The following is a 27,773-nucleotide window of genomic DNA, read 5'->3' as shown; positions in this document are numbered from 1 at the left end:
AGCCCGAACAGTGATGGTCTTGAGGTCGGTTACATCATCAATGCACTTGGTGATGTAGGCAGAGACAGTTTCTGTGTACTCCTGAATGTCCGTGGAGTTGTTGTGGGTGGCAGCCTCTCTAAACATGTTCCAGTCTGTTGTGCTGAAACAGTCCTGAAGTGCCTCTGAGGAACCCTCTGGCCACACTCGTACCTGCTTCAGAACTGGTTTGGAGACTTTAACCAGTGGTCTGTAAGCTGGCTGTCTGTATGTCTGTCTGTCAGTCTCTCTGTCTGTCTGTCTGTATGCCTGTCTGTATAGTATGGTTTTGCTAAGTTTAATTTAAATAAGCAGAAACAGGTGAATAAAACATTTTATTTGAAGATAAATATTTACAACATCTTATTATAAATTATTATCACAGTTACACATATTAAACATTATACACTTTATAACAGCACTGTGTTTTAATAAGTGTTTACTGTCAACAAGTGCTTATGTAAAGTTTGCCTCTCAGTCTCCAGTTTCCATGTAATTACAGTTCACAATATTTACACTTTAAACTTCACTCCCCCGGAACCAACTTATAGAAGAGGAGTTACGTAACCAAAACACTGACAACACACGTGCTCGAGTAGAGCCACGGAAACCTGCAGGTACAGCGATTTTATAGCCAAAGCTCAAAAAACCTGTCTTACTCTGGCCCACAATTATAAAAAACCCTTTTTACTATGGCCCAAAACTTAAAAAAACCCTCCTTACTATGGCTCAAAACTTTAGAAACCCTTCTTACTATGGCCCAAAACTTTAAAAACCATTCTTACTATGGCTCAAAACTTTAAAAACCCTTCTTTCTATGGCCCAAAACTTTAAAAACCCTTCTTACTATGGCCCAAAACTTTAAAAACCCTTCTTACTATGGCTCAAATCTTTAAAAACCCTTCTTACTATGGCTCAAAACTTAAAAAAACCCTTCTTACTATGGCTCAAATCTTTAAAAACCCTTCTTACTATGGCTCAAATCTTTAAAAACCCTTCTTACTATGGCCCAAATCTTTAAAAACCCTTCTTTCTATGGCCCAAAACTTTAAAAACCCTTCTTACTATGGCTCAAAACTTTAAAAACCCTTCTTACTATGGCCCAAAACTTTAAAAACCCTTCTTACTATGGCTCAAAACTTTAAAAAACCCTTCTTACTATGGCTCAAATCTTTAAAAACCCTTCTTACTATGGCCCCAATCTTTAAAAACCCTTCTTACTATGGCCCAAAACTTTAAAAACCCTTCTTACTATGGCTCAAAACTTTAAAAACCCTTCTTACTATGGCTCAAAACTTTAAAAACCCTTCTTACTATGGCCCAAAACTTTAAAAACCCTTCTTACTATGGCTCAAAACTTTAAAAAACCCTTCTTACTATGGCTCAAATCTTTAAAAACCCTTCTTACTATGTCCCAAAACTTTAAAAACCCTTCTTACTTTGGCCCAAAACTTTATAAACCCTTCTTACTATGGCCCAAAACTTTAAAAACCCTTCTTACTATGGCCCAAATCTTTAAAAACCCTTCTTACTATGGCTCAAATCTTTAAAAACCCTTCTTACTATGGCTCAAAACTTTAAAAAACCCTTCTTACTATGGCCCAAAACTCTATAAACCCTTTATACTATTGCTCAGAACTTTACAATCCTCAGTAACTTTATAATCCCTCTGCTTTACTGTGACCCAGAACTTTACAAACCCTCTTAAATTTGGCCCAAACTTTACAAACCCATAAATATATGTGATGATAAATGTGTAATCACATTAGGCCCACTTGAACACGTTAACTATAACTGAAATATTAACTTTTCATTACACAGACAGTATATAATATATGGTATATAATATATAATATAGTCGTAGATACAATGTTGTGTACTCATGAGGGTAATAACTCAGTTTAGAGCTTGGTTTGAGGCGGAGTCGTTACAGAGCCGTTTCTATCAGTCTTCTCCAGCGTGCTGTCGATGGTTTTAACCGGGATACGGGGAGGAGCTTCTTCACGCTTCTTCTGGACACTGTGCCAAACTCCATATCCGAAATAGATTAGCAGACCTGAGTTCAGAATGAGAAGAAACAGCTCAGTTTTTGCTGATTTTGCCGTATCTCGTGGAGTCCCACAGGGTTACATTGTAGGACCTATGCAACTAATGGTAATTCTGACAATAATGTAGCTATGAAAGCAAAAGTAAATCTACTTTATGTAAAATTTTATATTTCCAAACATTACTCAGATACTTTGAGTTAAATCAACTTATAATAACTTGAGTTTTCTCTGTTTTCTATTGGCTTTTGGCACAATTTATTTGCATACTGGGTGTTTCCACCAGTTGCTGACCCTCACCATCAGTGTGTAGTCACCCCCCAGGCTACCTTAGGTAAACTTGGTTTCGATGTACCGTATTTTTCACACTACAAGGTGCACCGGATTATAAGGCTCATTATGCGACTCTAGTAAGGAACAGGGGTGTCGCCATGTTTTCCTTCTAATTCAGCTGGTCTATAAAGCTAAGCTAAGTTAAGTAAACAAAACTGTAATTCTTAAAAAAACATTTTCTTTTAAAGTTAAATGAGTGCTGGATGTTAATCTACACAGATTCTCTCCTGAAAACGGTTTATCTGGGTGAATAAAGCACTTCTGTTTATTAACAGTAAGCTTTACAGATTTCTACTGAAGCTAGCTGCGGTTAGCGGCTAATGCTGCCCGACTCCTGAGTGTTCTGGTAATCCAGGGCAATATTAGCTAGTGGTTTGTCCTACCAATAATACTAGCCTCTGAATGTCGAAAGAGATAGCGCTTAGAATGGTTATCAGCTAATGCTAATAATGTTCCAGCAGTGCTAGCCAGGGTTAGCAGCAGGCTACAGGCTGATAATACTCACCTCTAAACGGAGAAAGAGGTAGAGCTTAGCGTGGTTAGCGACTAAGGCTAATACTGCTCCAGCGATGCTAGGTGTTATCAGCAGGCTACAGGCCGATAATACATGCTTCGAAAGAGCTAACCTCAAAACAGCTGACCTTTAGCACAATTAGCAGCTAATGCTAATAATGTTCCAGCAGTGCTAGCCGGGGATAACAGCAAGCCACAGGCCAATAATACTCACCTCTAAATGGCAATGTCTATGTTATTATCAGTACAGGGATGGTGGTGCTCGGAGCTGAAGCTAGCATTATGGGATGTAAACTGTGGCTTTTAATAAGCTTCTTCTGCACTTTTTAAGTCATTAATGCCTCGTTTTAAATGTCAGGGCTCTCCGGATTCTACCAATGAGGTGTGGAGCTACTTTGAGCTGGATAACGGTGTAAAAAGTGATTTATCAGGGTAAATTATGCTCCATGTTGCCCAGTCTGAAAGGTTTTTGTTGGATAAACTGTTAAAATTTCTGGATCTCTGAACACTGCGGGAGAGTGGAGGTGTGCTATTTATCAAAGATAAGAACTTTTTAGAGTTCTCCTTTAATAGAACAAAAAACACAAATTAAATTAACTTTGTATTTAGTTGAATTACTCTGTTAACGTTTCAGTAAACATTACTCCATTTATTTGCGTAAATTCTTACATGCTTATTCAGGATCACAGTGTTACATGTACAGTGTCTAGATGTTAAATCCATTTTTTTTAAGGGTGTTTATGCTGAGTGTAACTGAGGTGCTGGTGGATGTTGGTGATTCAGGGTCGCCCTCATGTCTATGTTATTGTGGCCCAAAACTTTAAAAACCCTTTTAATTGTGGCCCAAAACTTTAAAAGCCCTTCTTACCATGGCCCAAAACCTTAAAAACCCTTTTTATTGTGGCCCAAATCTTTAAAAACTCTTCTTACCATGGCCCAAAACTTTAAAAACTCTTCTTACCATGGCCCAAAACTTTAAAAACCCTTTTTATTGTGGCCCAAATCTTTAAAAAGTTTTTATTTTGGCCCAAAACTTTAAAAACTCTTCTTACCATGGCCCAAAACTTTAAAAACCCTTCTTACCATGGCCCAAAACTTTAAAAACCCATCCTTACTATGGTCCAAAACTTTAAAACCCCTTCTTACTATGGCCCAAAACTTTGAAAACCTTTCTTTCCATGACCCAAAACTTTAAAAACTCTTTTTAAAGCGCACCAGATTATAAGGCACACTATCAATAAACGTCTATTTTCTGGTCTATTTTCGTACATAAGGCGCATTATGTAACACTAGTATGGAAAAACTAGTAGAGTTTCCAACACAACAGTGGAAACCCCAGCTTGAGATGTTCATCTTACCTATTGCCATCCAGACGGCGTAGCGGATCCATGTGTCTGCTCCCAGCTGAACCATCAGATAAACGTTCACAAAAGTGCTAACCACAGGAAGCACCGGCAGCAGAGGAACCTGCAGGATTTAGCATAAACAAAATAGTAAATAGAATAATATAGTATATTAATATAGCTATTTATAGGTTTATGTTTGAGTAAAATGAACATTGTTGTTTTATTCTATAAACTACAGACAACATTTCTCCCAAATTCCAAATAAAAATATTCTCATTTAGAGCATTTATTTACAGATAATGAGAAATGGCCTCAAATAATGCAAAGAAAACTATTTCATATTTATAGTTTTTAAAGTTTTAAGAGTTCAGAAATCAATATTTGGTGGAATAACTCTGGATGGTTTTTAATCACAGTTTTCATGCATATTGGCATCATGCTCTCCTCCACCAGTCTTACACACTGCTTTTGGATAACTTTATGCTGCTTTACTCCTGGTGTAAAAATTCAAGCTGTTCAGTTTGGTGGTTTGATGGTTTGTGATCATCCATCTTCCTCTTGATTATATTCCAGAGGTTTTCAATTTAGTAAAATCAAAGAAACATAATTTTTAAGTGCTCTCTTATAGTTTTTTTGTTTTCAGAGCTATATGTATACAGTGCTGTGAAAAAGTATTTTAACACAAGATTTCTTGTTCTTTTGCACTTTTGTCATACTTACATTTTTCATATTATCAAACAAATATATCCTGAGTTAATATAAAAACACTTTTTTAAATGATTATTTTATTTATTAAGGGAAAAAACTATCCAAACCAATCTAGCCCTGTGTGAAAAAGTGTTTTCCCCCATAAATTAACTGTGATTAATCACTTTTTGTAAGGCCTGATTACTGCCAGACCTGTAGAATCAAGAAATCACTTATATAATAGAATCTGTCTGACAACATGAAGCAGATAAAAGCAGCACATTATTATTATTATTATTATTAACCCCCCATCTGAAGAAACTCAACAACAGAGGAGGAAACTGTAAAGTCATTGATCATCTATCAGTCTGGAAAAGGTTATAAAGTAATTTATTTCTAAAGCTTTGAGACTCCAGAGAACCACAGTGATTCACTATTATTATTCACTAATGGAGAAAAAAACATGGAACACTGGTGAACCTTCCCAGGAGTGACCGGCCGACCGAACAAAATTACTCCAAAAGGGCATGAAGAACTCATCCAGGAGATCCCAAAAGAACCCAGAACAATATCAGTTAAGATCAGTGTTAATGATTCAATAATAAGAATAAAGAGAGAAACGGGTAAAAATGGTCTCCATGGGAGAATTGCAAGATAAAAAACACTGCTTTTTACATACTAAACTAAAACGTAAAACATGGTGGTGGTAGTGTGTGTGTGTGTGATGATGGTCTGGAGCTGCTGGACTTTAACTTGCTGTAATAGATGGAAGCAGGAATTCTGCTGTTTACCAGAAAATCCTGAAGGAGAATCAGAATCCGGCCATCTGTTCCTTACTGACCTCAAGCTCAGGAGTACTTTACTTGGGTTCTGCAGCAGGACAATGACCCAAAGCTCACAAACCTCTAAAGTTCACTGTCTCTGAATGGATTAAACACTAAAAACTAAATGAAGGTTTTGGAGTTAAAGGTCTAGTTAAAGTCTGGATGATTGAGATGCTGTGGATGATCTTAAACAGGACTTTTATTCTGGAAAATCCTCCAATGTGTCTGAATTAAAACTGTAATTCTGTAAAGAAGAGTGGAACTAAATTCCTCCACAGAGATGAAAAAGGGCTAGATTGGTTTGGGTAATCTGAAAATGATCAGTATTACAAAAAAAAACCAAAAACGAAAAACTATAGTAAATTTATAGTGAAAAATAGTAAATAATCAGACTATAATCCCAGCTTGGTGACTCTCACCATGAAGGCAGCTTTGACGCCGCTCTGTGGTTGCCTCCAGATGATGATAACGGTGATGAGTAGACACAGCAGAGCTACGGTGATGATCAGGATCATCCACCACTCGCCCACCGACTGTATTCCCTTAGTCAGGATCACACTCAGAACCACTGCAAGAGCAACTGCACAAAAAACAGACAAAAATGGGGGTTTTCAGTGAGACTCAGAAAAAAAAAACATTTTATTGCTTTAGAAACAACCCAGCTAACAGAAAACGTTCTAACAACCTTTAGCAACGTTTTAATAAGGTTCCAGAAAGGTTAGACTGTACCGTTACAGAAATAATGTTCCAGAAACCTTCTGAAAATTTCTTATATAATAAATGTTAAGCGGAATTAGATTGTTTCTCACATACTGTTATGGTCCTGGAAATGAATTGTGTTCAGATTCATTTCTGATGTATTGCTATCTGGGCAACATAAAACACAGGTGCTCAGCTGACTGAATACAACCTAGACAGACGTTACCTGCACCGTTAAAATAGCAATCTGCCAAAGTCAGAGCTCACCTGACTCTTAAAGGAAATGGAAAGTGACACGCTGATTGTTTTATTTCACATATGATTAATTAAGAGAATTATTACCGTATTTTTTGGACTATAGGGGCACCTCGAAAGATATATATGAATTCTATCAGTCAGGTATTAAGGAGCAGTAAAGCCACTCTGCTGAAGTACAGAGTTATACAGGAGTTACAGTGAAGTTTCTATTAGCTTCACTATTATCACTATTAGCATTAGCCGCTAACTGCAACACCCTGGCTTACCAGAACACCATTTAGGATTCCTCAGTGTAGCGCTGTCGGGAGGCATTTACTAGCGCTAAGCACTGCTAACCACGGCTTGTGCTGCTGCTAACAGCGCTAAAATACTGAAAGTCTAAGTACAATCTAATTACAGTTTTGTTTACTTAGGCGCCTCCCCCAGCTGCCCCCAGCTTTCCATAGGGAAACATGGCGACACCTTTGTTTCTTACTTTTTTTGCTTAAAATGCGCCTTATAATCCGGTGCGTCTTATGTTTGAAAATAGACCAAAAAAATAGATGTTTATTGATAGTGTGCCTTATAATCCGTAAAATACGGTACATGGCTTTTGTGCGCCCTTCGAGCCACGCAAACTGTACTTTTCCCATCGTTACGATAGCAAAGACACACTGACTGGGGTTCTATTCATACATTTTATGATAAAGAAATGATCGGACATTTTGTTTTTCTTAAATGTTTCCCCAGCTTTCCCATTAAAAAAGAAACATGGTGACACCGTTGTTCTTTACTTTTGTCGCTTAAAATGCACCTTATAATATACAGTGAGCCTTATAGTCTGTGAAATACGGTACATGGTTTTTGGGCATTTCAGGCTGTGCAAGGTGTACTTTTCCCGTTGTTATGATAGCAAAGACACACTGACACACTGACGCTGACCTAAATTAATCTGTACAGTGTTTAATTTACGGTTTGCTATTTGAATGCTAAAAACAGGGCCCTTGGGGTTTTATTCATACTTTTTATTATACTACAGTTCCATTATCTCTGTTTATTGAAAGATTTTGATTTAAAAAGGAGGAGAAAATAGGATCTGTTTGGTTATAAACACTTAACTGTGCAAGTTAAAATAGTTCCGTAGCTGCTCTGTCTGTAGCTGCATTTGTGCAGTTTGGCTTGTAAGCGCTGCATCTTTGCTAAGTTACCCTGTACAGTATGTGGCGGAGTAATACTGTACATGGAGAGCTTCGGTTACAGTGCATTACCGGCTGATAACGTTACTCATAGAGCGCCTCTCAGCCAATCAAATTGCAGGGTCAGAACTAACTGTGGTATAATAAAGATCTTTAATTTAAGGTAATAATAAAGAGCAATAAGATACAGGACTTACTGGTGAAGATGGTCAGGTAGGACACGACGCTTGAGCTTGTCGAGGTTGGTGAAGACGGAGGTCGTAGAAGATTCCACTTCTGCTTGTAGTTCATCTCATTTGGATCTGCTTGGTATCTGCAGTCATAGAAAGTTCGTTTTCAGATTGCAGAATGTCCATGTTAGTTTTTCCAATATACTCAACTGTCCCAAAGAAACAGTCGATAAAACACGAGAACGTTAGCAGTGAAGTCTTTGTTCAGAAGAGTGGAACGTACCTGAGGATGAGGATACAGATGGCCACCAGGGTGTAGGCAAACAGCGTCCCAATGGACATCATGTCCACCAGAGCCTTCAGATCAAACACCAGAGCCATGATAGCTATAAAACAGGTACACTGATTCCTCACATTCTGTTCAACTTTAAAATTACTTCTATCTGTAGAATGAGTCCTATTCTATTGGCAATACTTTCCTTCTATACTGACTAGACAGGCTGTGTGTGTGCATTTGCACATATGTAGATACAAAGTATCTGGGCTACACCAAGTTTTTGTGTAACCACTTTGCAACCACCACGGATACCATAGCAACACCTTAGCAACCTCCTAGCTGCAGCATAGCAACCACATGGGATACCATAGCAACCACCCAGCAACCACTTAGTAATACTGTAGCAACCACCACACCACCCATCTATCTATCTATCTATCTATCTATCTATCTATCTATCTATCTATCTATCTATCTATCTATCTATCTATCTATCTATCTATCTATCTATCTATCTATCTATCTATCTATCATTGCAACCACTGAGCAACACAATAGTAACCACCACAGATACCTTAGCAACACCAAGATTACCACCAGGAAATCACTGGGCAACACTATAGCAACCACCACAGATACCATAGCAACACCTTAGCAACCACCTAGCAACCACTTAGCAATAAAATAGCAACCTCTATGGATACCATAGCAACAGCTTAGCAACCATTTAGCAACCTAAGCAACCATCACAGATACCATCGCAATGCCTTAGAAAACAGTCAGCAACACCATACAAACCATGCAGCAACACTATTGCAAGCACCACAGATACTATCGCATCGCCTTAGCAACCACCTAGCTACCATGTAGCAATGACATAGCAACCAACACAGATACCATCGCAACCCCTTAGCAATTAGTTAGCAACCACCACTGTTACATTGCAACACCTTAGCAACCACCTAGCAACCAGCAGCCACCTAGCAATACCATAGCAACCACCACAGATACTATAGCAACACCTTAGCAACCACCTAGCCACAACTTTGCATAACCACTGCAACCACCACAGATACAATACCAACCCCTTGGCAACCACCTACCTACCACCACGGACACATTGCAACACTTAAGCAACCACCTAGCAGCACCATAGCAACAAATGCATAGCAACACCCTAGCAATAGCAGATACCATTGCATCACCTTAGTAACGACCTAGCGACCACCACAAACCACCTAGAATCACCACAGCAACAGATACCATAGCAACACCTTAGCAACTCCTTAGCAACCACCACGCACAGACTGCAACACCTTAGCAACCACTTAGCAGCACCATAGCAACCACATGGGATAGCATAGCCACCACCTAGCAATACCTTAAAATCAACCACAGTGCAACCACTTAGTAACACTATAATATGACATGAGATGACCCTATTAATCAGTGTGAGCCATAATAGCTGTGCAGTTATCCTCTGTTTCCTTCAGAAAATTCACTTTTTTTTTGTTTCAAACTCCTTTTATTAAATCAAACTACAAATAACTGAAGCACAGAGTGAAACTGGTGAATTCTTAGGTGTGTTACCTGCCACGACTCCTGAGGTGAGGGTGGCGATGACGGGACTCTGGCGGGAGCTGATGTTACTCAGAGGTTTGAAGAGCAGTCCGTCTCTGGCCATGGCGAACAGGACCCGGGGCATCGGGAACATCGACCCCAGCAGACTGCAACAAAACAACCAATCAGAGAGAAATAGAACATTAGTAATCAGTTTACGTAACAATGTAACAAACGCATTTTTGCGCACAGTGTAATCTTAACCGGAAACAACTGTGTACATTTAATAGGTTATACGTCATGCTGGGGGTTTGTGAAGAACTTTGACTTTTTGTGAAAACTTTGATTTTCATTGGTGCACTTCTTTTCTTGATATTTATCAATAGCAATTACAGATTTCAAAGGTGTTTGCATACCAACAGCTAAGCAACCATTTAGCAACATAGCAACCACCACAGATACCATTGCAATGCCTTAGCAAACAGTCAGCAACACCATACCAACCATGCAGCAACACTATAGCAACCACCACAGATACCATCACAACGCCTTAGCAACCACCTAGCTACCACGTAGCAATGACATAGCAACTAACACAGTTACCATCGCAACCCCTTAGCAATCAGTTAGCAACACCATAGCAACCACCACGGTTACATTGTAACACCTTAGCAACCACCTAGCGACCACCACAGATACCCTTGCAACACCTTAGCAACTAGTTAGCAACACCAAAGCAACCTCCCAGCAACCACTGAGCAAAACTATAATAACCACCAAAGATACAGAACCATAGCAACACCATGGTTACCACCAAGAAATCTTATCAGTGACATAGCAACCTTAATGGATACCATAGCAACAGCTAAGCAACCACCTAGCAACCACTTAGCAATGATATAGCAACCTCAATGGATACCATAGCAACAGCTTGGCAACCATTTAGCAACATAGTAACCACCACAGATACTATCGCAATGCCTTAGCAAACAGTCAACAACACCATACCAATCATGCAGCAACACTATAGCAACCAACACTGATATTATCGCAACCCCTTAGCAATTAGTTAGCAACACCATAGCAACCACCACGGTTACATTGCAACACCTTAGTAACCACCTAGCGATCACCACAGATACCCTCGCAACACCTTAGCAACCAGTTAGCAACACCAAAGCAACCCCCCAGCATCCACTTGGAAAACTATAATAACCACCACAGATAGAGAACCATAGCAACACCATGGTTACCACCCAGCAACCACCTAGCAACACCATAGCAACAACCACAGATACCACAGCAATACCTTAGCAGCCACCTAGCCACAACTTTGCAATGCCACTGCAACCACCACAGATACAATACCAACCCCTTGGCAACCACCTACCTACCACCACGGACACAAATCGAAATGTAAGCAATGGTGTCGTCATGTTTCACTTCTAATGGGGAAGCTGGGGAAGTGCCTAATTAAACAAAATTGTAATTCTTAAAAAAAATAATTTTCTTTCAAAGTTAAACGAGTGCTGGATGCTAATATACTCAGATTTCTCTCCTGAAAACTGTTTATTTGGGTGAATAAAGTGCTTCCGTTTATTTACAGTAAGCTTAGATTTACAATATTTTGTCTAGGGTTGAGTTTTCAGTGAAGTTTCTCCAGCACTAAGGCTGGGTGCAGCAGCATTAGTATTAGCATTAGCCGCTAACTACAGTGGATAGCGCTAGATTGAGGAACCAACTAGCGGCTCATCCCATGTAACTTATTAAAACATGGGGAACATGCAAACTACAGTTCAATATACTCACCGCTGAATGGTGAAAGAGCTAGCGCTTACTGTGGTTAGCGGCTAATGCTAATGCTGCTGCACCGAGCCTTAGTGCTGGAGAAACTTCACTGAAAACTCACCCTTATAAAGTGCTGTACTTCAGCAGAGTGACTTTACTGCTCCTTAAACCCTGACTAATAGAATTTATACATAAGGAGCACCAGATTATAATAAGGATTTTAAGTGCAGCTTATAGTCAGCACATTTTATTTTACAGCTGTATTTGCCTTTTTAACAGCACAAACTGTCTCAACCTGTTCCAGACCCATTTTAACTGGACTGAACTGCATTAGCTGTTACTGGAATCTCTTAAAGACCAGCATTATCCGTCCTGTAAATCCTGACGAGTAAATGTTTAACTTTTCTCAGCATCGCAGAGCTCGGCATTATCCATCACACACTCATTACCAAGCGAATCAGGAGCCATTTGGAGTTACGAGTTTCCGCTTGCTCTTCTTGTAAGAAAAGACAGTGGCGCCTCATGTTGCATCGAAAACGAGCCTAGAATAACTAGGTTTAGTAGAATAACGAGAGTTAAAAAGTAAATCTAGCAGGACCAAAAAAATTCAGGTGTAAAACAGGCCAATTTCACATCCCCAAAACTGTTACATCACAGTTTTGACTGGTTAAATTTGCATTCCCAATATTCACATGAACCCAGTGCACTAGTGTAAGCCATTAGCTGTGTCTAGGCTGCATTTCTCAGCTACTACATCATAGAAGATTAGGAGGACGCAGCTGATGTATCCTTCACATTCTTTACTTTCGCACACGTCTCTGTGCATGTGCATGAAAATTGGGCAAAAATGGCGGAAAATGAAAACTCATCCCTGACGAAATGGTGTTCTGGAAATGGGGTGTGTTCAGGTACATTTCTGGCATATATTGCTATCTCTATCTTGGTAACAGAAAACACAGGAGATCCACTGACTGAATACAACCTAGACAGACGCCAACTGTCAGACAATCAGTTCATTGCTATCATGGCAACACTGTAATAGTGCACAAACCCAACTTTTACATCAACAATAAACAGAATAGTAAATAAAATAACATTGCTTTTAACATTGTTTCCATAACAGTTTCCTCTACTGAGAAGAGTTTGTTGGACATGTCCAGGTAGCTGCACCGTTAAAATAGCAATCCACCAAAGTCAAAGCTCACCTGACTCTTAAAGAGAGACAATAATTGGTTTATTTCACGTTACTGTGCAGTGCTTAGTTGATTGCTTTAGATCACTAAAATAGAGCCTTATGACTGACAACAATCTATAGCAATTGAAAACAAAAATGTTTACTTTTCAGCATGTAAAACATGAACATTATATTGAGTATCTCAACATTTTTATGCCCAACTTTGAAATTAAACAATAGCCCACAATATTTACAGTATACCCCTCTTCTACAGGTTTATTGGTTTATTTCACGTTATGTCCAAAACAACCATGATTAATTAAGAGAATTAGTGCATGCCTAATGGGTGTACTTTTCCCGTCGTTACGATAGCAAAGACAGTTTAATTAGAACCCCAGTCTATAATAAAGGTGGCCACATGAAATTTGAATAATTTGGTCACAATTTTGCCTTTTTGAGTTATGTTCAGAGGAAAGTAAATATATACTGTATTTATTATATAATTTAATATATTAATATATTTAATATATAATGTGGTGCAAATGTAGTGTCAGTACCTTCAACTGTCCTTATTTTGACAAAAAAAAAAATATATATATATATATATATATATATATATATTCTTTCTTTTCTTACTTCTATCTTTTATTAAAACTTTATGTTTTATAGCTATTTTTTTTGGCTAAATTTTCTTTATCTAAACATTAGATACCCAAACCTTCCCAGTCTTTTAGCAGAACAATACATTACCCAGAAGGCGTTTTTATTGCAGTATACTGTGATGTATTGTTATTGTTGCGATTCATTGCTCTCACACTGACCTCGTGTGTAAAGCCGGTGTTGTGCTGAATTCAGAACCCCCGCCAGGAAAAGCACCCTCTCTCGGGAGCGTACCCACGTCTATTAAGCTTTAATTGCACTTAGAAAATGGAAATACCCAAGATACTGTTCCACGCTGACTCGTAAGAAAAAAGGAAAAAGGAACCAGAGAGAGGGTGCTTTTCATGGTGGGGGTGCAGAATTTGAAAGTAAAAAGATCATTTTAAAACAATGGCTTGACTTTGCATTGTCAGTGTATGTAATATTTAAGAGCAGTATTACCTGGTGGAAAGGGCACACAGTGATCCCACAGCTACCACGTACTTGGCCGGATCCCAGCCCACGTGGGTGAAGGCTACGGGCAGCGGGCTCTGAACGCTCAGCTGGTAATATGGCATCATCAGCGTGAGAGCGGCGGACACGCCGAAATACGCCACGAAGCAGATGAGCAGAGAAGCTACGATACCTATCGGGATGGACCTCTGGGGGTTCTGGACCTCCTCACCTGAAGAAGAGAGAGGAATCCAGGAAATAATGCTAATTACCTTATTTTCAGTGTTGGGAGTAACGGCGTTAAAACTAACGGCGTTACTACGCCTTTACTTTTTTCAGTAACGAGTAATCTAACTAATTACTATGACTGTAACTATAACGCCGTTACCATTTCCGACACCCCGTTACTGCACGTTACTTTAGCAGCTCTATGAACTTTTTTTTTTTAACTTCGCTTTGCCCTGCCCCTCCTCTTTCGGGTGAACTTGAGCTTCTGGCCGCTGTGCCTGTGGTTTGGCGTGGTGAAGTGAGGCACAATTGTGACGATTTGCTGCTCTAATTAATTCAGTGATTGCCGTGGACAGCCCAAGTTCCGAATTAAGGACGTTAAACTCTTTTTAGCTGCTCCGGTTTTTGTGGTGCTGCTGCTTTCTATTTTAGAGCTTAGATTCTCTGCCCGAATCCCACCTGACCTGAGGACCGACCCGAAATCGGGCTCCTATTTTTATTTTATATAAAGCTCTGGTGTGATAATCACAATGTTGCTAAGTAACCAATTATTATTGTTCACTAAAGCGAACGAAATAGCGAAAACTGAAAGTGAAAAAACATTTGTGTTAACTGAAACTAATAAAAACGGTAATTAAAAGGAAAAAACATAACTATCTCGAACTGTATTTTGTGTTTATAAAACTAACTAAAACGAACTGAAATTACTGATAGAATACCCTCATTTTCATGTTTAATTTATTTATAAGCGCTGTTGTACAGCGGAGTTGTACAGCGGGCGGTGTTGTGCCGAGCGCGCGGCACTCGTGGTCCGTTAGTTCTTGTGTAAAGCGCTCGCGCTAGCCGCAAAATACAACGGAAAACACTGAGAAACTGCAAAACTATGTATGGGATTACAATATGCGTGCGAGGCAGATGAAAGAGAAACAGCAGATACAGTGTGTGAGAACATTTACCTGTGAGTAGTTTATACCAGAACAGGCAAGTCTCTCTCTCTCTCTCTCTCTCTCTCTTTCTCTCTCACGTTTCTTAGATTGATCTCTCTGATGATATTTGTGAAAACTAATAAAAACTAGCAAGGCCACCCTAAAAACTTACTGAACAGAAAAAAATGAAAACTGTAATCACGTAGCTCTGGGCGCACGTGAACGCCTCCGCGTTTGACTTGCAGCATTGTGTGTAGCTGTTCTTAAAAATCATTAAATTAAATAATAGTTCTATGCTTTTATGTTATAGTGTTAATTAACATAATTGTGATTATATTTCGCTCATTCAATCAGCCCGAAAACAGACAGTTTATGGGGCGGATTGGGTCGGGCTCGGGCTCATAATGACAGTTTATGGTTCCGGATTGGGCAGAACGTGCACGGGGATTTTTTTGCGCCCGATCTAAGCTCTATTCTCTTTTGGTGAAGCTGTTATATTAATACCATTTAGATTGTTGTTTTTGTCCATTATTTTGTTTTGTTTATATATACATATTTCCTTTGAGTGTGGCTTGGTTTGTTTAATTTCATCCCCAGACGTGTTTTTCCGTTTTTTCCGCTTTTTTCAGTATTACAAGTTTTAGTAATTTTCTTTGGTTCTGTGGAGAATTTCGTTTTGTTTTTTTGAAATTCGTTAGATTATATTTTTGTCAACATTTTGGGTTCATTTTCGTTTGTTATTTCTCTAATAATAATAGTAAATGCATAATTGATTTCCTTTTTTTGACGGGCGAATAATAAAAAGTAACGCATAGTTACTTTTACTGGTAACTAATTACTTTTATAGTGGAGTAACTCCGTTAGTAACTTAGTTACTTTTTTAGAGAAGTAACGAGTAACTATAACTAATTACTTTTTCAAAGTAAGGTGCCCAACACTGCTTATTTTTCACACTATAACATGCACTTAAAGTCCTTTCATTTTTCCAAAAATCATCAGTATTAGCATTACCCGCTAACTACAGCACTAAGCTCTAGATCTTTTTCTGTTCAGAGGAGAGTATGAGTATTATCAGCCTGTACTCTGCTGTTAACCCTGGCTAGCACTGCTGGAGCAGCATTAGCATTAGCCGCTAACCACAGCGCTAATCTCTAGCTCTTTCCCTGTTGAGAGAGTTGAGTATTATTATTAATAGCCTGTACTCTGCTGTTAACCCTGGCTAGCACTTATGGAGCAGCATTAGCATTAGCCGCTAACCACAGTGCTAAGCTCTAGCTTTTTCCCTGTTCAGAGGTGAGTATGAGTATTATCAGCCTGTACCCTGCTGTTAACCCTGGCTAGCACTGCTGGAGCAGCATTAGCATTAGCCGCTAACCACAGCGCTAAGCTCTAGCTCTTTTCCTGTTGAGAGAGTTGAGTATTATTATTAATAGCCTGTACTCTGCTGTTAACCCTGGCTAGCACTGCTGGAGCAGCATTAGCATTAGCCGCTAACCACAGCGCTAAGCTCTAGCTCTTTTCCTGTTGAGAGAGTTGAGTATTATTATTAATAGCCTGTACTCTGCTGTTAACCCTGGCTAGCACTGCTGGAGCAGCATTAGCATTAGCCGCTAACCACAGCGCTAAGCTCTAGCTCTTTTCCTGTTGAGAGAGTTGAGTATTATTATTAATAGCCTGTACTCTGCTGTTAACCCTGGCTAGCACTGCTGGAGCAGCATTAGCATTAGCCGCTAACCACAGCGCTAAGCTCTAGCTCTTTTCCTGTTGAGAGAGTTGAGTATTATTATTAATAGCCTGTACTCTGCTGTTAACCCTGGCTAGCACTGCTGGAGCAGCATTAGCATTAGCCGCTAACCACAGCGCTAAGCTCTAGCTCTTTTCCTGTTGAGAGAGTTGAGTATTATTATTAATAGCCTGTACTCTGCTGTTAACCCTGGCTAGCACTGCTGGAGCAGCATTAGCATTAGCCGCTAACCACAGCGCTAAGCTCTAGCTCTTTTCCTGTTGAGAGAGTTGAGTATTATTATTAATAGCCTGTACTCTGCTGTTAACCCTGGCTAGCACTGCTGGAGCAGCATTAGCATTAGCCGCTAACCACAGCGTTAAGCTCTAGCTCTTTTCCTGTTGAGAGAGTTGAGTATTATTATTAATAGCCTGTACTCTGCTGTTAACCCTGGCTAGCACTGCTGGAGCAGCATTAGCATTAGCCGCTAACCACAGCGCTAAGCTCTAGCTCTTTTCCTGTTGAGAGAGTTGAGTATTATTATTAATAGCCTGTACTCTGCTGTTAACCCTGGCTAGCACTGCTGGAGCAGCATTAGCATTACCCGCTAACCACAGTGCTAAGCGCTAGCTCTTTCCCTGTTGAGAGAGTTGAGTATTATTATTAATAGCCTGTACCCTGCTGTTAACCCTGGCTAGCACTTATGGAGCAGCATTAGCATTAGCCGCTAACCACAGTGCTAAGCTCTAGCTCTTTCCCTGTTCAGAGATGAGTATGAGTATTATCAGCCTGTACCCTGCTGTTAACCCTGGCTAGCACTGCTGGAGCAGCATTAGCATTAGCCGCTAACCACAGCGTTAAGCTCTAGCTCTTTTCCTGTTGAGAGAGTTGAGTATTATTATTAATAGCCTGTACTCTGCTGTTAACCCTGGCTAGCACTGCTGGAGCAGCATTAGCATTAGCCGCTAACCACAGCGTTAAGCTCTAGCTCTTTTCCTGTTGAGAGAGTTGAGTATTATTATTAATAGCCTGTACTCTGCTGTTAACCCTGGCTAGCACTGCTGGAGCAGCATTAGCATTAGCCGCTAACCACAGCGTTAAGCTCTAGCTCTTTTCCTGTTGAGAGAGTTGAGTATTATTATTAATAGCCTGTACTCTGCTGTTAACCCTGGCTAGCACTGCTGGAGCAGCATTAGCATTAGCCGCTAACCACAGCGTTAAGCTCTAGCTCTTTTCCTGTTGAGAGAGTTGAGTATTATTATTAATAGCCTGTACTCTGCTGTTAACCCTGGCTAGCACTGCTGGAGCAGCATTAGCATTAGCCGCTAACCACAGCGCTAAGCTCTAGCTCTTTTCCTGTTGAGAGAGTTGAGTATTATTATTAATAGCCTGTACTCTGCTGTTAACCCTGGCTAGCACTGCTGGAGCAGCATTAGCATTACCCGCTAACCACAGTGCTAAGCGCTAGCTCTTTCCCTGTTGAGAGAGTTGAGTATTATTATTAATAGCCTGTACCCTGCTGTTAACCCTGGCTAGCACTTATGGAGCAGCATTAGCATTAGCCACTAACCACAGCGCTAAGCGCTAGCTCTTTTCCTGTTCATAGGTGAGTATGAGTATTATCAGCTTGTACTCTGCTGTTAACTCAGGCTAGCACTTATGGAGCAGCATTAGCATTAGCCGCTAACCACAGTGCTAAGCGCTAGCTCTTTCCCTGTTGAGAGAGTTGAGTATTATTATTAATAGCCTGTACTCTGCTGTTAACCCTGGCTAGCACTGCTGGAGCAGCATTAGCATTACCCGCTAACCACAGTGCTAAGCTGTAGCTTTTTCCCTGTTCAGAGGTGAGTATTATTATTATCAGCTTGTATCCTGCTGTTAACCCTGGCTAGCACTGCTGGAGCAGCATTAGCATTACCCGCTAACCACAGTGCTAAGCTCTAGCTCTTTCCCTGTTCAGAGGTGAGTATTATTATTATCAGCTTGTATCCTGCTGTTAACCCTGGCTAGCACTGCTGGAGCAGCATTAGCATTACCCGCTAACCACAGTGCTAAGCTCTAGCTCTTTCCCTGTTCAGAGGTGAGTATTATTATTATCAGCTTGTATCCTGCTGTTAACCCTGGCTAGCACTGCTGGAGCAGCATTAGCATTACCCGCTAACCACAGTGCTAAGCTCTAGCTCTTTCCCTGTTCAGAGGTGAGTATTATTATTATCAGCTTGTATCCTGCTGTTAACCCTGGCTAGCACTGCTGGAGCAGCATTAGCTCTAATTTTTACACTAACCTTTTTTACTGCTAGCTTTTACACTAATTTATTACACTTTTTGTTGTTGTTGTGGTTGTTGTTTTGGTCGTGTTTAATTTTTAGTTAACTTTTTAAAATGTTGGTTTGTATTAGCTGTCTTTTTACATTTCTTTTGAAGTTTCTTTTATAGTTATTGTTTTTATTTATTGCATATCATATTTTTTTTACTCCTTTATGTGCGTAGTTTTATTTATTCATCTGTAGTTGCATTCTTAGAATTTTTATTACCTTTGATTTTCTTACCTATGATTTTATGATTCCTACTAAATTCTTTTTTTTTATCTCATTTGTTTTATACCTTATTATATCTTTTTTATTATTTATTATTTTTCTTTAACGATCTGATTTACTATTAATTATTCAGTACCCACTATGAATTATTCAGCATCTACTATGAATTATTCAGAATCCCTTAATAATTATTCAGTATCTACTATGAATGATTCAGTATTCACTATGAATTATTCAGAATCCCTTAATAATTACTCAGCATCTATTATGAATTATTCAGTATCCACTATGAATTATTCAGCATCTACTATGAATTATTCAGTATCCACTATGAATTATTCAGCATCTACTATGAATTATTCAGTATCCACTATGAATTATTCAGCATCTACTATGAATTATTCAGAATCCCTTAATAATTACTCAGTATCTGCTATGAATTATTCAGTATCCATTATGAATTATTCAGAATCCCTTAATAATTACTCAGTATCTGCTATGAATTATTCAGTATCCATTATGAATTATTCAGAATCCCTTAATAATTACTCAGCATCTACTATGAATTATTCAGTATCCACTATGAATTATTCAGTATCTCAATTCCTTCTATTGTTATTTAATTTGTTAATTTTTAGTTAATTTGTGTATATCTTATTTTAAATGAAATTATATAACTTTATTAAAATGCTGGGTCTTTTTATTGGCTCAGCTACACTGTAATGTAACTGTAACTCAGTTTAAATGTAACTGTAACTGAGTTTAAATAAAGGTTGATTGATTGATTGATTAATTGGTTGATAGATTGATTGATTGATTGATAATATATATAGGAATAAAGGAGGGTAGACTCACCTGTAGTGGCGATACAGTCAAATCCCACGAAGGCGTAGAAGCAGGTAGCAGCTCCCGCTAACGTTCCCTCAAACCCGAACGGGAAGAATCCTCCCACTCCGTAATTCACCGGAACAGTGGAGTTTATACTCGAGTTTCTATAGAGAGAGCAGAATACACAATACAATACATAATCAATACATTATCAATACAGTGTCAATACATTACAGAAGAACATTAAAATTATACATTTCAAAAGATCTTAAAGATAACAGAGACTCTTACACTGAGACAGTGACGTTGATGATGTCCTCCTCAGTTAGCTGCCAGTTCGCAATATCACCTAAATTAATCACATATCTCATTAATTATTCAGTACATACTGTGAATTATTTAGTATCTAATATGATTTACACAGTAAATACTATACAATAGTCAGTATGCACGGTGAACTAAATATTATCCATTATGAATTACTCAGTGTATGTTATAAATTATTCAGAATCCACTCTAAATTATTTAGTATCCACTATGAATTATTCAGTATCTACTATGAATGATTCAGTATCTACTATGAATTATTCAGTATCCACTATAAATTACTGAGTACTTCTTATTTTTAGTATCCACAATTAATAAATTCAGTATCTACTACATTTTTTTCAGTATCCACTCTGAAGCATTCAATATCCACAATGAGTTATTCTGTTTCTACTATGAATGATTTAGTATCTCCTATAAATTATTCAGTATCTCCTATGAATTATTCAGCATCCACTAGAATTGTTCAGTATCTACTATGAATTGTTCAGTATATACTATGAATTATTCAGTATCTATTATTAAGTATTTAGTATCCACTTTAAATTATTCAGTATCTGCTATAGTTTTTTTTATTATCTACTATTAATTATTCATTATCCACTATTAATTCTTCTGTAACTGCTATGAACTTTTCAGTATTTACTATGAATTATTCAGTATCTTGTATGAATTGTTCAGTATCCACTATTATTTATTAAGTTTCTCTTATTAATTATTTAGTATCTCTTATTAATTATTTAGTATCCACTCTGAAATATTCAGTAACTACTAGGAATTATTTAGTATCTACTAGTATCTACTATTAATTAAATTATTAAGTTTTTATATAAATTATACCGTATCCGCTATGAATTATTCAGTGTGTACATCTCCAGTCTCACCTTTAATGAATCCAGAGATAATGACGAATAGCAGCACGACGACGTTCACCGCCGTGAAAATCTTGTTCACTATCGCAGACTCTTTCACTCCGAACGCGAGGATACCTGACGAATCACAATAATTAATTTAATTTAAAATATTTAATTACATTCGATAAGTAATTAGTAATTAATTGAATATGAGGTATATATGTATATACTTGCCTGCTAGCAGCATGATGAGTGCAGCAGCGAAGAAGTCTGGGTAGGGGGCGAGGCCGGGGAGGTTCATGGCGGCGTGCTGACTTAGGTAATTAGCGATAACGTTTCCGATCAGGTCGTCAAAGGTGCCGCTCCAGGCCCGGGCAACACTGGAGGTTCCTGCAGGATTACAGCCAGTCATAAAATCAACCAATCAGATCACTGATAATCACTGACACACCTTTATCACCTGTTAATCATTCAGCTCCAGCACTCAACAACAACTCCAACCTCAATTACTGCACTCATTCATTTATATTATATACAGGGTTTGGAGAATGAAACTGAAACACCTGGTTTTAGAGCACAATAATTGATTGTGGTGACGGACAGTTCTGGTGGAAACAGGAGAGTTGAGGTGCACATTGAATTCTGCGTGATTTGATCAGCCGTGGTTTTATGTTTTTTGGATACAATCCGGGTTAGCACCCGAACATCCCTTTCAGACAGCTTCCTCTTACAGCATCCACAGTTAATCCTGTTGGATGTGGTTGGTCCTTCTTGGTGGTATGCTGACATTACCCTGGATACCGTGGCTCTTGATGCATCACAAAGACTTGCTGTCTTGGTCACAGATGCTCCAGCAAGACGTGCACCAACAATTTGTCCTCTTTTGAACTCTGGTATGTCTCCCATAATGTTGTGTGCATTGCAATATTTAGAGCAGAACTGTGCTCTTACCCTGCTAATTGAACCTTCACACTCTGCTCTTACTGGTGCAATGTGCAATTAATGAAGATTGAACACCAGGCTGCTCCAATTTAGCCATGAAACCTAAAATCCCACACTAAAATGATGACAGGTGTTTCAGTTTCATTCTCCAAACCCTGTACATATATATAAATATATGCTAAAAGGTGACTGTGATGTAATGGGTTAATGTGTATCCGGGGTGTATTTCTGAGCTTGCCTATGATGTAGGAGAGCAGGAGGTTCCAGCCGGTGATAAAAGCCCATATCTCCCCCACAGTGACGTAGCTGTAGAGGTAGGCGGAGCCGGTTTTGGGGACGCGGGCGCCGAACTCGGCGTAACACAGCCCGGCGAACACCGAGGCCACGGCGGCGATGAAGAAGGAGATGATGATGCTGGGACCCGCCACGGTCCGAGCCACCTCCCCCGACAGCACGTACACCCCCGCCCCCAGAGTACTGCCCACCCCCAGCGCCACCAGATCCAGCGTCGTCAAACAGCGCCGGAAATCCGACTGCTCGCCATCCGGCTCCAGCGGCTTCCTCCTCACCAGACTCCTCACAAACCACAGAAAACCGCTACAGGACATCCTGCACAACCAATCAATCAATACATCAATCAATACATCAATACATCAATCAATTAATACTTCAATCAATACATCCTGTCAAACCAGACTCCTCACAAACCACAGAAAACCGCCACAGGACATCCTGCACAACCAATCAAAACATCAATACAGCAATCAATACATCCTGCCGAACCAGACTCCTTACAAACCACAGCAACCCGCTACAGGACATCCTGCAGAACCAATCAATCAATACATCAATCAGTTCATCAATACATCAATCAATACATCAATCAATCAATACATCCTGCCAAACCAGACTCTTCACGAACCACAGCAAACCGCTACAGGACATCCTGCACAACCCAGACACAAACCAATCAATGAATACATCAACCAATATATCGATACATCAATACATCAATCAATACATCAATGAATCAATAAATCAATCAGTCAGTACATCAGTACACCAATCAATACATCCTGCCAAACCAAACACACCAATCAATCAATCAATCAATCAATCAATACATCCTGCCAACCCAGTCACAAACCAATCAATACATCACTCAATCAATGTATCAAACAATGACTACATCAATCAATCAATACATCAATCAATACACCAATCGATCAATACGTCAATACACCAATCAACCAATACACCAATGCACCAATCAAACAATCAATCAATCAATCAATCAATACGTCCTGCCAACACAGACACAAACCGTTTAATACTTACATTAAAACACCAATCAATCAATACATTAATCAATACATCCTGCCAACCCAGACACAAACCTTTTAATACTTACATTAATACACCAATCAATCAATACATTAATTAATGTATCCTGCCAACCCAGACAAACACCAATCAATCAACAAATCGGCTGCAAAACTATATATGCAGCTGCTATGTGGTTGCTATGGTGTTACTAAGCAGTTACTGCGGTATCTCAGGTGGTTGCTATGAGTTTGCAAATAAGTTAGAGTAGTATCGCAGATTTCTGCTATTCAGTTGCTAGAGGGCTCTTATGGTGTTGCTTGTCAGTTACTGTGATATCTCAGGTGGTTGCTGCGCAGTTAATGGGTGGCTGCTATGGTGTTGCTAAGGATTTACTGTAGTATCTTAGGGGATTGTTAACGTGCTGCTAATCAGTATACTGTAGTATCTCAGGTGGTATCTCAGGTGGTTGCTATGCAGTTGCTAGGTGGCTCTTATGGTGTTGCTAAGCAGTTACTGTGGTATCTAAGGTGGTTACTATGGTGTTGCTTGGTCACTAATACTTGTCTTGTTGCTGAATGCAATCAAATACTCACAGCAGTGTGAATCTAATATCCAGTAGAAAGTCTTTTCAGTACAGTAGAGACAGTTACTCCAGCAAAATCGGCATAAACTATATTTTATTAGCTTTGATTTCAAAATTAAATATAGATATACTAATAAAGTTGTATAATTCGAATTGGATAATTAAAGTTTAACATTAAGCTATAGTAATAAAATTCATGCATTAATACTTTTACCGTCTGGTACATGTGTACACCTTCTTATCTATATCTAAAATGTTTATAACTGTAGCGTGTATAACTTTTATCTATTTATGACTGTAGTCATGTCCTGAATAATTGTGATTAAAGTAATAAAAAGATGAGAAGATCTGAAGGGTCAAAGACTGATGCAGCAGAAATTACACCATTATACATCTACAGTAAAGCTATTTATCCTTAAACGTTTAGGAAATGTGTTCCTGGTCATGTGATTAGTCGTAAGGGACTTCTTATAAATAATATAAATATTTAATAGTTTTTATGCTTCTATTGTTGGTGGTGTTTAAGGATAAAAAAAGCTTTACGATTTGAGCCACCTAGCAACTGCATATTAGCAACCACCTGAATAATCACAGAAACTGCCTAGCAACACCACAAGAGCCACCAAAGAGCTGCATTTTAGCAACCACCTATGATACCACAGTAACTGCTAAGCACTGCTAAGCATAAGAGCCACCTAGCAGCTACATAGAAACCACTTGTACCACAAAAACTGCTTAGCAACACCATAAGAGCCACCTAGCAACTGCATAGCAACCCCCTGAGATACTATAGTAAATGCCAACAACACCATTTGAGCCACCTAACAGCTGCATATTAGCAACCACCTGAGATTTCACAGAAACTGCTTAGCAACACCACAAGAGCCACCTAACAGCTACATATTAGCAACTACCTGAGATATCACAGTAACTGCTTAGCAACACCATAAGAGCCACCAAACAGCTACATATTAGCAACTACCTGAGATATCACAGTAACTGCTTAGCAACACCATAAGAGCCACATAGCAGCTGCATAGCAACCACTTGAGATTCCACAGTAACTGCTATGCAGTACCATAAGAGCTACCTAACAGCTGCATATTAGCAACCACATGAGATACCACAGTAACTGCTATGCAGCTGCTATGTGGCTCTTATGGTGTTGCTAGGCAGTTACTGTTGTATTTTAAATGTAATTCTGATAATGACTGATTTAATTGGAATTTATTATTATTTATTATAAATAAATTATTATTTATTTATTATTATTTATTATTAGTTACATTGTAACTAATAAAAAAAAATCCAGTTATAGATAATCACTTTATCACTAATAAGAATTGTGACTCCAGATATCTCCACCATAATTCTGACTAGATTTTAGATATCTAAAATTAGTTTATAGGCATATAAAACTATATATACTGTCTGTCTCAAAAGCGATTACGCTCCTTAAAGTTTTGCAAATATTTTATTTGATCTTTTCATGAGATAAAACTGAAGATACCGTGTAAAGTAGTCGGTGTACAGCTACAGTATAACAGTGTAAATTTCTCACATCCTCAGAGAGCTCTTTGCCATGAGGTGGCCTGTTGAATATCCACTTAAAACACCAAATTTAACAAACATGCTCCACATTCACACCTATAACCTTGTAACACTAACGAGTCACATGACATCGGGGAGAAAAAATGGTAAATTTTACACAATTTACACGTTTTCACAAGTAAATTTACACTGTTATACTGTAGCTGCACAATGACTACTAAAAATTCACATTAATACTAGTTAAAACTCCATTACACATATGTTTAGTTAGTGTTTGTATACTTAAAATTAATTTGTAGATAACTAGATATATCCTAATATAATCAAAGATAAATAACTAAACATTTAAACGTATAATGATGAGTGCACAAAAAAATTAAACAATATATAAAAAGTATATAAAGTAAAAATACATTTAAATAATAAAATAAATAATAGTAATAGTTGGAAAATGGCTGGACCATATGGTCTAAATTTCTATCACAATAAAATTATTTTAATTTTGGTTGATGTGACATGAGATATGATATAATAATTCTGATATTAATAGGAATTATATAAAATTAGCAGAAAAATAGAAATATGTCTATCTAAAACTATTTAGTAAAAATAAAATTATATAATAAAATAAATATTAGTATTTAGTAATAGTTGCAATATGTCTGGACAACATGGCACACATTTATATCATATAGTGTGGTTTGAGTAAAATTAACATTGTTGTTTTATTCTATAAACTACAGACATTTCTCCCAAATTCTAAATATAAAAATATATATTTTTTATTTCATAGCTTCTTTTTGCAAAATATGAGAAATGTCTGAAATAACAAAAAAGATGCAGAGCTTTCAGACTTTCTCAAATAATGCAAAGAAAACAAGTTTATATTCATAAAGTAGTTTTAAGAGTTCAGAAATCAATATTTGGTGGAATAACCCTGGTGGTTTTTAATCATTTTTTTCATGCATCTTGGCATCATGTTTTTCTCCTCCACCAGTCTTACACACTGCTTTTGGATAACTTTATGCTGCTTTACTCCTGGTGCAAAAATTCAAGCAGTTCAGTTTGGTGGTTTGATGGTTTGTGATCATCCATCTTCCTCTTGATTATATTCCAGAGGTTTTCAATTTGGTAAAATTAAAGAAACTCATCATTTTCTAAGATGTACATATATGTAGATATATATTTTACTGTATTCTTCACAATTAACACCTGACAATTAAATATCATATTTAAAGTAACAATTATTGCATAAAACATCAAGAATTGTGTTGATATAAAATAGTCTACTGATTTTAAACCACTCATTAATAAGTTTTTTTTTTCCTAAAATAAATATATAAAATATAAGCTTATATATTCAGCTGAAATATATAATATATAAGAACACCTGAGTGAGCAGAGCGAGCTGATCTTACCTGGTCGTTAGGTGAGCAGATGGGTCAGTGAGTGAAGGTGTGGTAATTCAGTCTTCCTGATCACAGTCCATCCCGCCACCTCAACCGCCACCCCTCCTGCCACCCCCCCTGCCGCCGGCCCCCGCGGGCCCCTCCTGACCCGGCACACGTGTCTTCAGCTCATTCTGGACAGATTCTGTTACATTTCAGACAGCCACGCGATTTCTGGAAACTGCCACAGTAAAGAGAGTGTGTACACACACACACACACACACACGCACAGCTCGCACGTGCAGTGTGTACAGTTCACACACAGAACGGTCAGAAGTCATGGGACACACCGATACTGTGTATTAAATCATTAATCACACGGGATGAATCGTAATCACACCATTACACACAATGATACATAGAGAACACTGTGAAATACTGAGATAAGAAGATTCATACTGGATACAAAATCATTCCTGCTGGATATTAATCTACCAATCGTGCACCACGCAGCTCGATTTGGGGCGTTGCAGTGTGTCTTTGCTATCGTAACGATGGGAAAAGTACACCTTGCTTCGAAATGTGTGAAAGGCATGTCATA

The 27,773-nt window shown here is 38.4% G+C and overlaps 1 protein-coding gene across 45 annotated transcripts; it reads right to left on the bottom strand.

Annotated features, from left to right (window-relative positions):
* Nucleotides 1-340: 340 nt before the first annotated feature.
* On the bottom strand, nucleotides 341-27,274 carry zgc:175280 (cationic amino acid transporter 2 family protein). Of its 45 annotated transcripts, none has more exons than XR_007424658.1 (13): nucleotides 22,563-23,195; nucleotides 21,617-21,772; nucleotides 21,413-21,517; nucleotides 20,493-20,550; nucleotides 20,229-20,365; nucleotides 13,969-14,191; nucleotides 9,936-10,072; nucleotides 8,352-8,454; nucleotides 8,096-8,211; nucleotides 6,186-6,346; nucleotides 4,268-4,376; nucleotides 951-2,074; nucleotides 341-919 (listed from the first exon to the last, which is right to left on the bottom strand). XR_007424658.1 is itself a non-coding variant. In XM_049465229.1 (13 exons), exons 2-13 carry the CDS (start codon nucleotides 22,930-22,932, stop codon nucleotides 1,920-1,922), a joined length of 1,830 nt encoding a protein of 609 aa, XP_049321186.1. In that variant the 5' UTR covers nucleotide 22,933; nucleotides 27,203-27,274; the 3' UTR covers nucleotides 341-1,919. The 45 variants fall into 45 exon arrangements, 1 of the variants encoding a protein (XP_049321186.1); XR_007424667.1 differs by having other exon boundaries at nucleotides 341-888; XR_007424655.1 differs by having other exon boundaries at nucleotides 341-951; nucleotides 982-2,074.
* Between the last annotated feature and the right edge of the window lie 499 nt (nucleotides 27,275-27,773).

The sequence above is a fragment of the Astyanax mexicanus genome, chromosome 1 (genome assembly GCF_023375975.1).
Source record: "Astyanax mexicanus isolate ESR-SI-001 chromosome 1, AstMex3_surface, whole genome shotgun sequence".
NCBI lineage: Eukaryota > Metazoa > Chordata > Actinopteri > Characiformes > Acestrorhamphidae > Astyanax > Astyanax mexicanus.
Note: the sequence above shows the minus strand (reverse complement) of the source record. Positions and strands in the feature narration are given on the sequence as shown.

Coding starts and splice junctions, on each gene's coding strand:
- zgc:175280 (XM_049465229.1), bottom strand. CDS start 22,932: ATGTCCTGTAGCGGTTTTCTGTGGTTTGTGAGGAGTCTGGTGAGGAGG. Junction 4,377..6,185: donor GCGTCAAAGCTGCCTTCATG/GTGAGAGTCACC, acceptor TAAATCCTGCAG/GTTCCTCTGCTGCCGGTGCT. Junction 2,075..4,267: donor CGCCGTCTGGATGGCAATAG/GTAAGATGAACA, acceptor TTCTGAACTCAG/GTCTGCTAATCTATTTCGGA.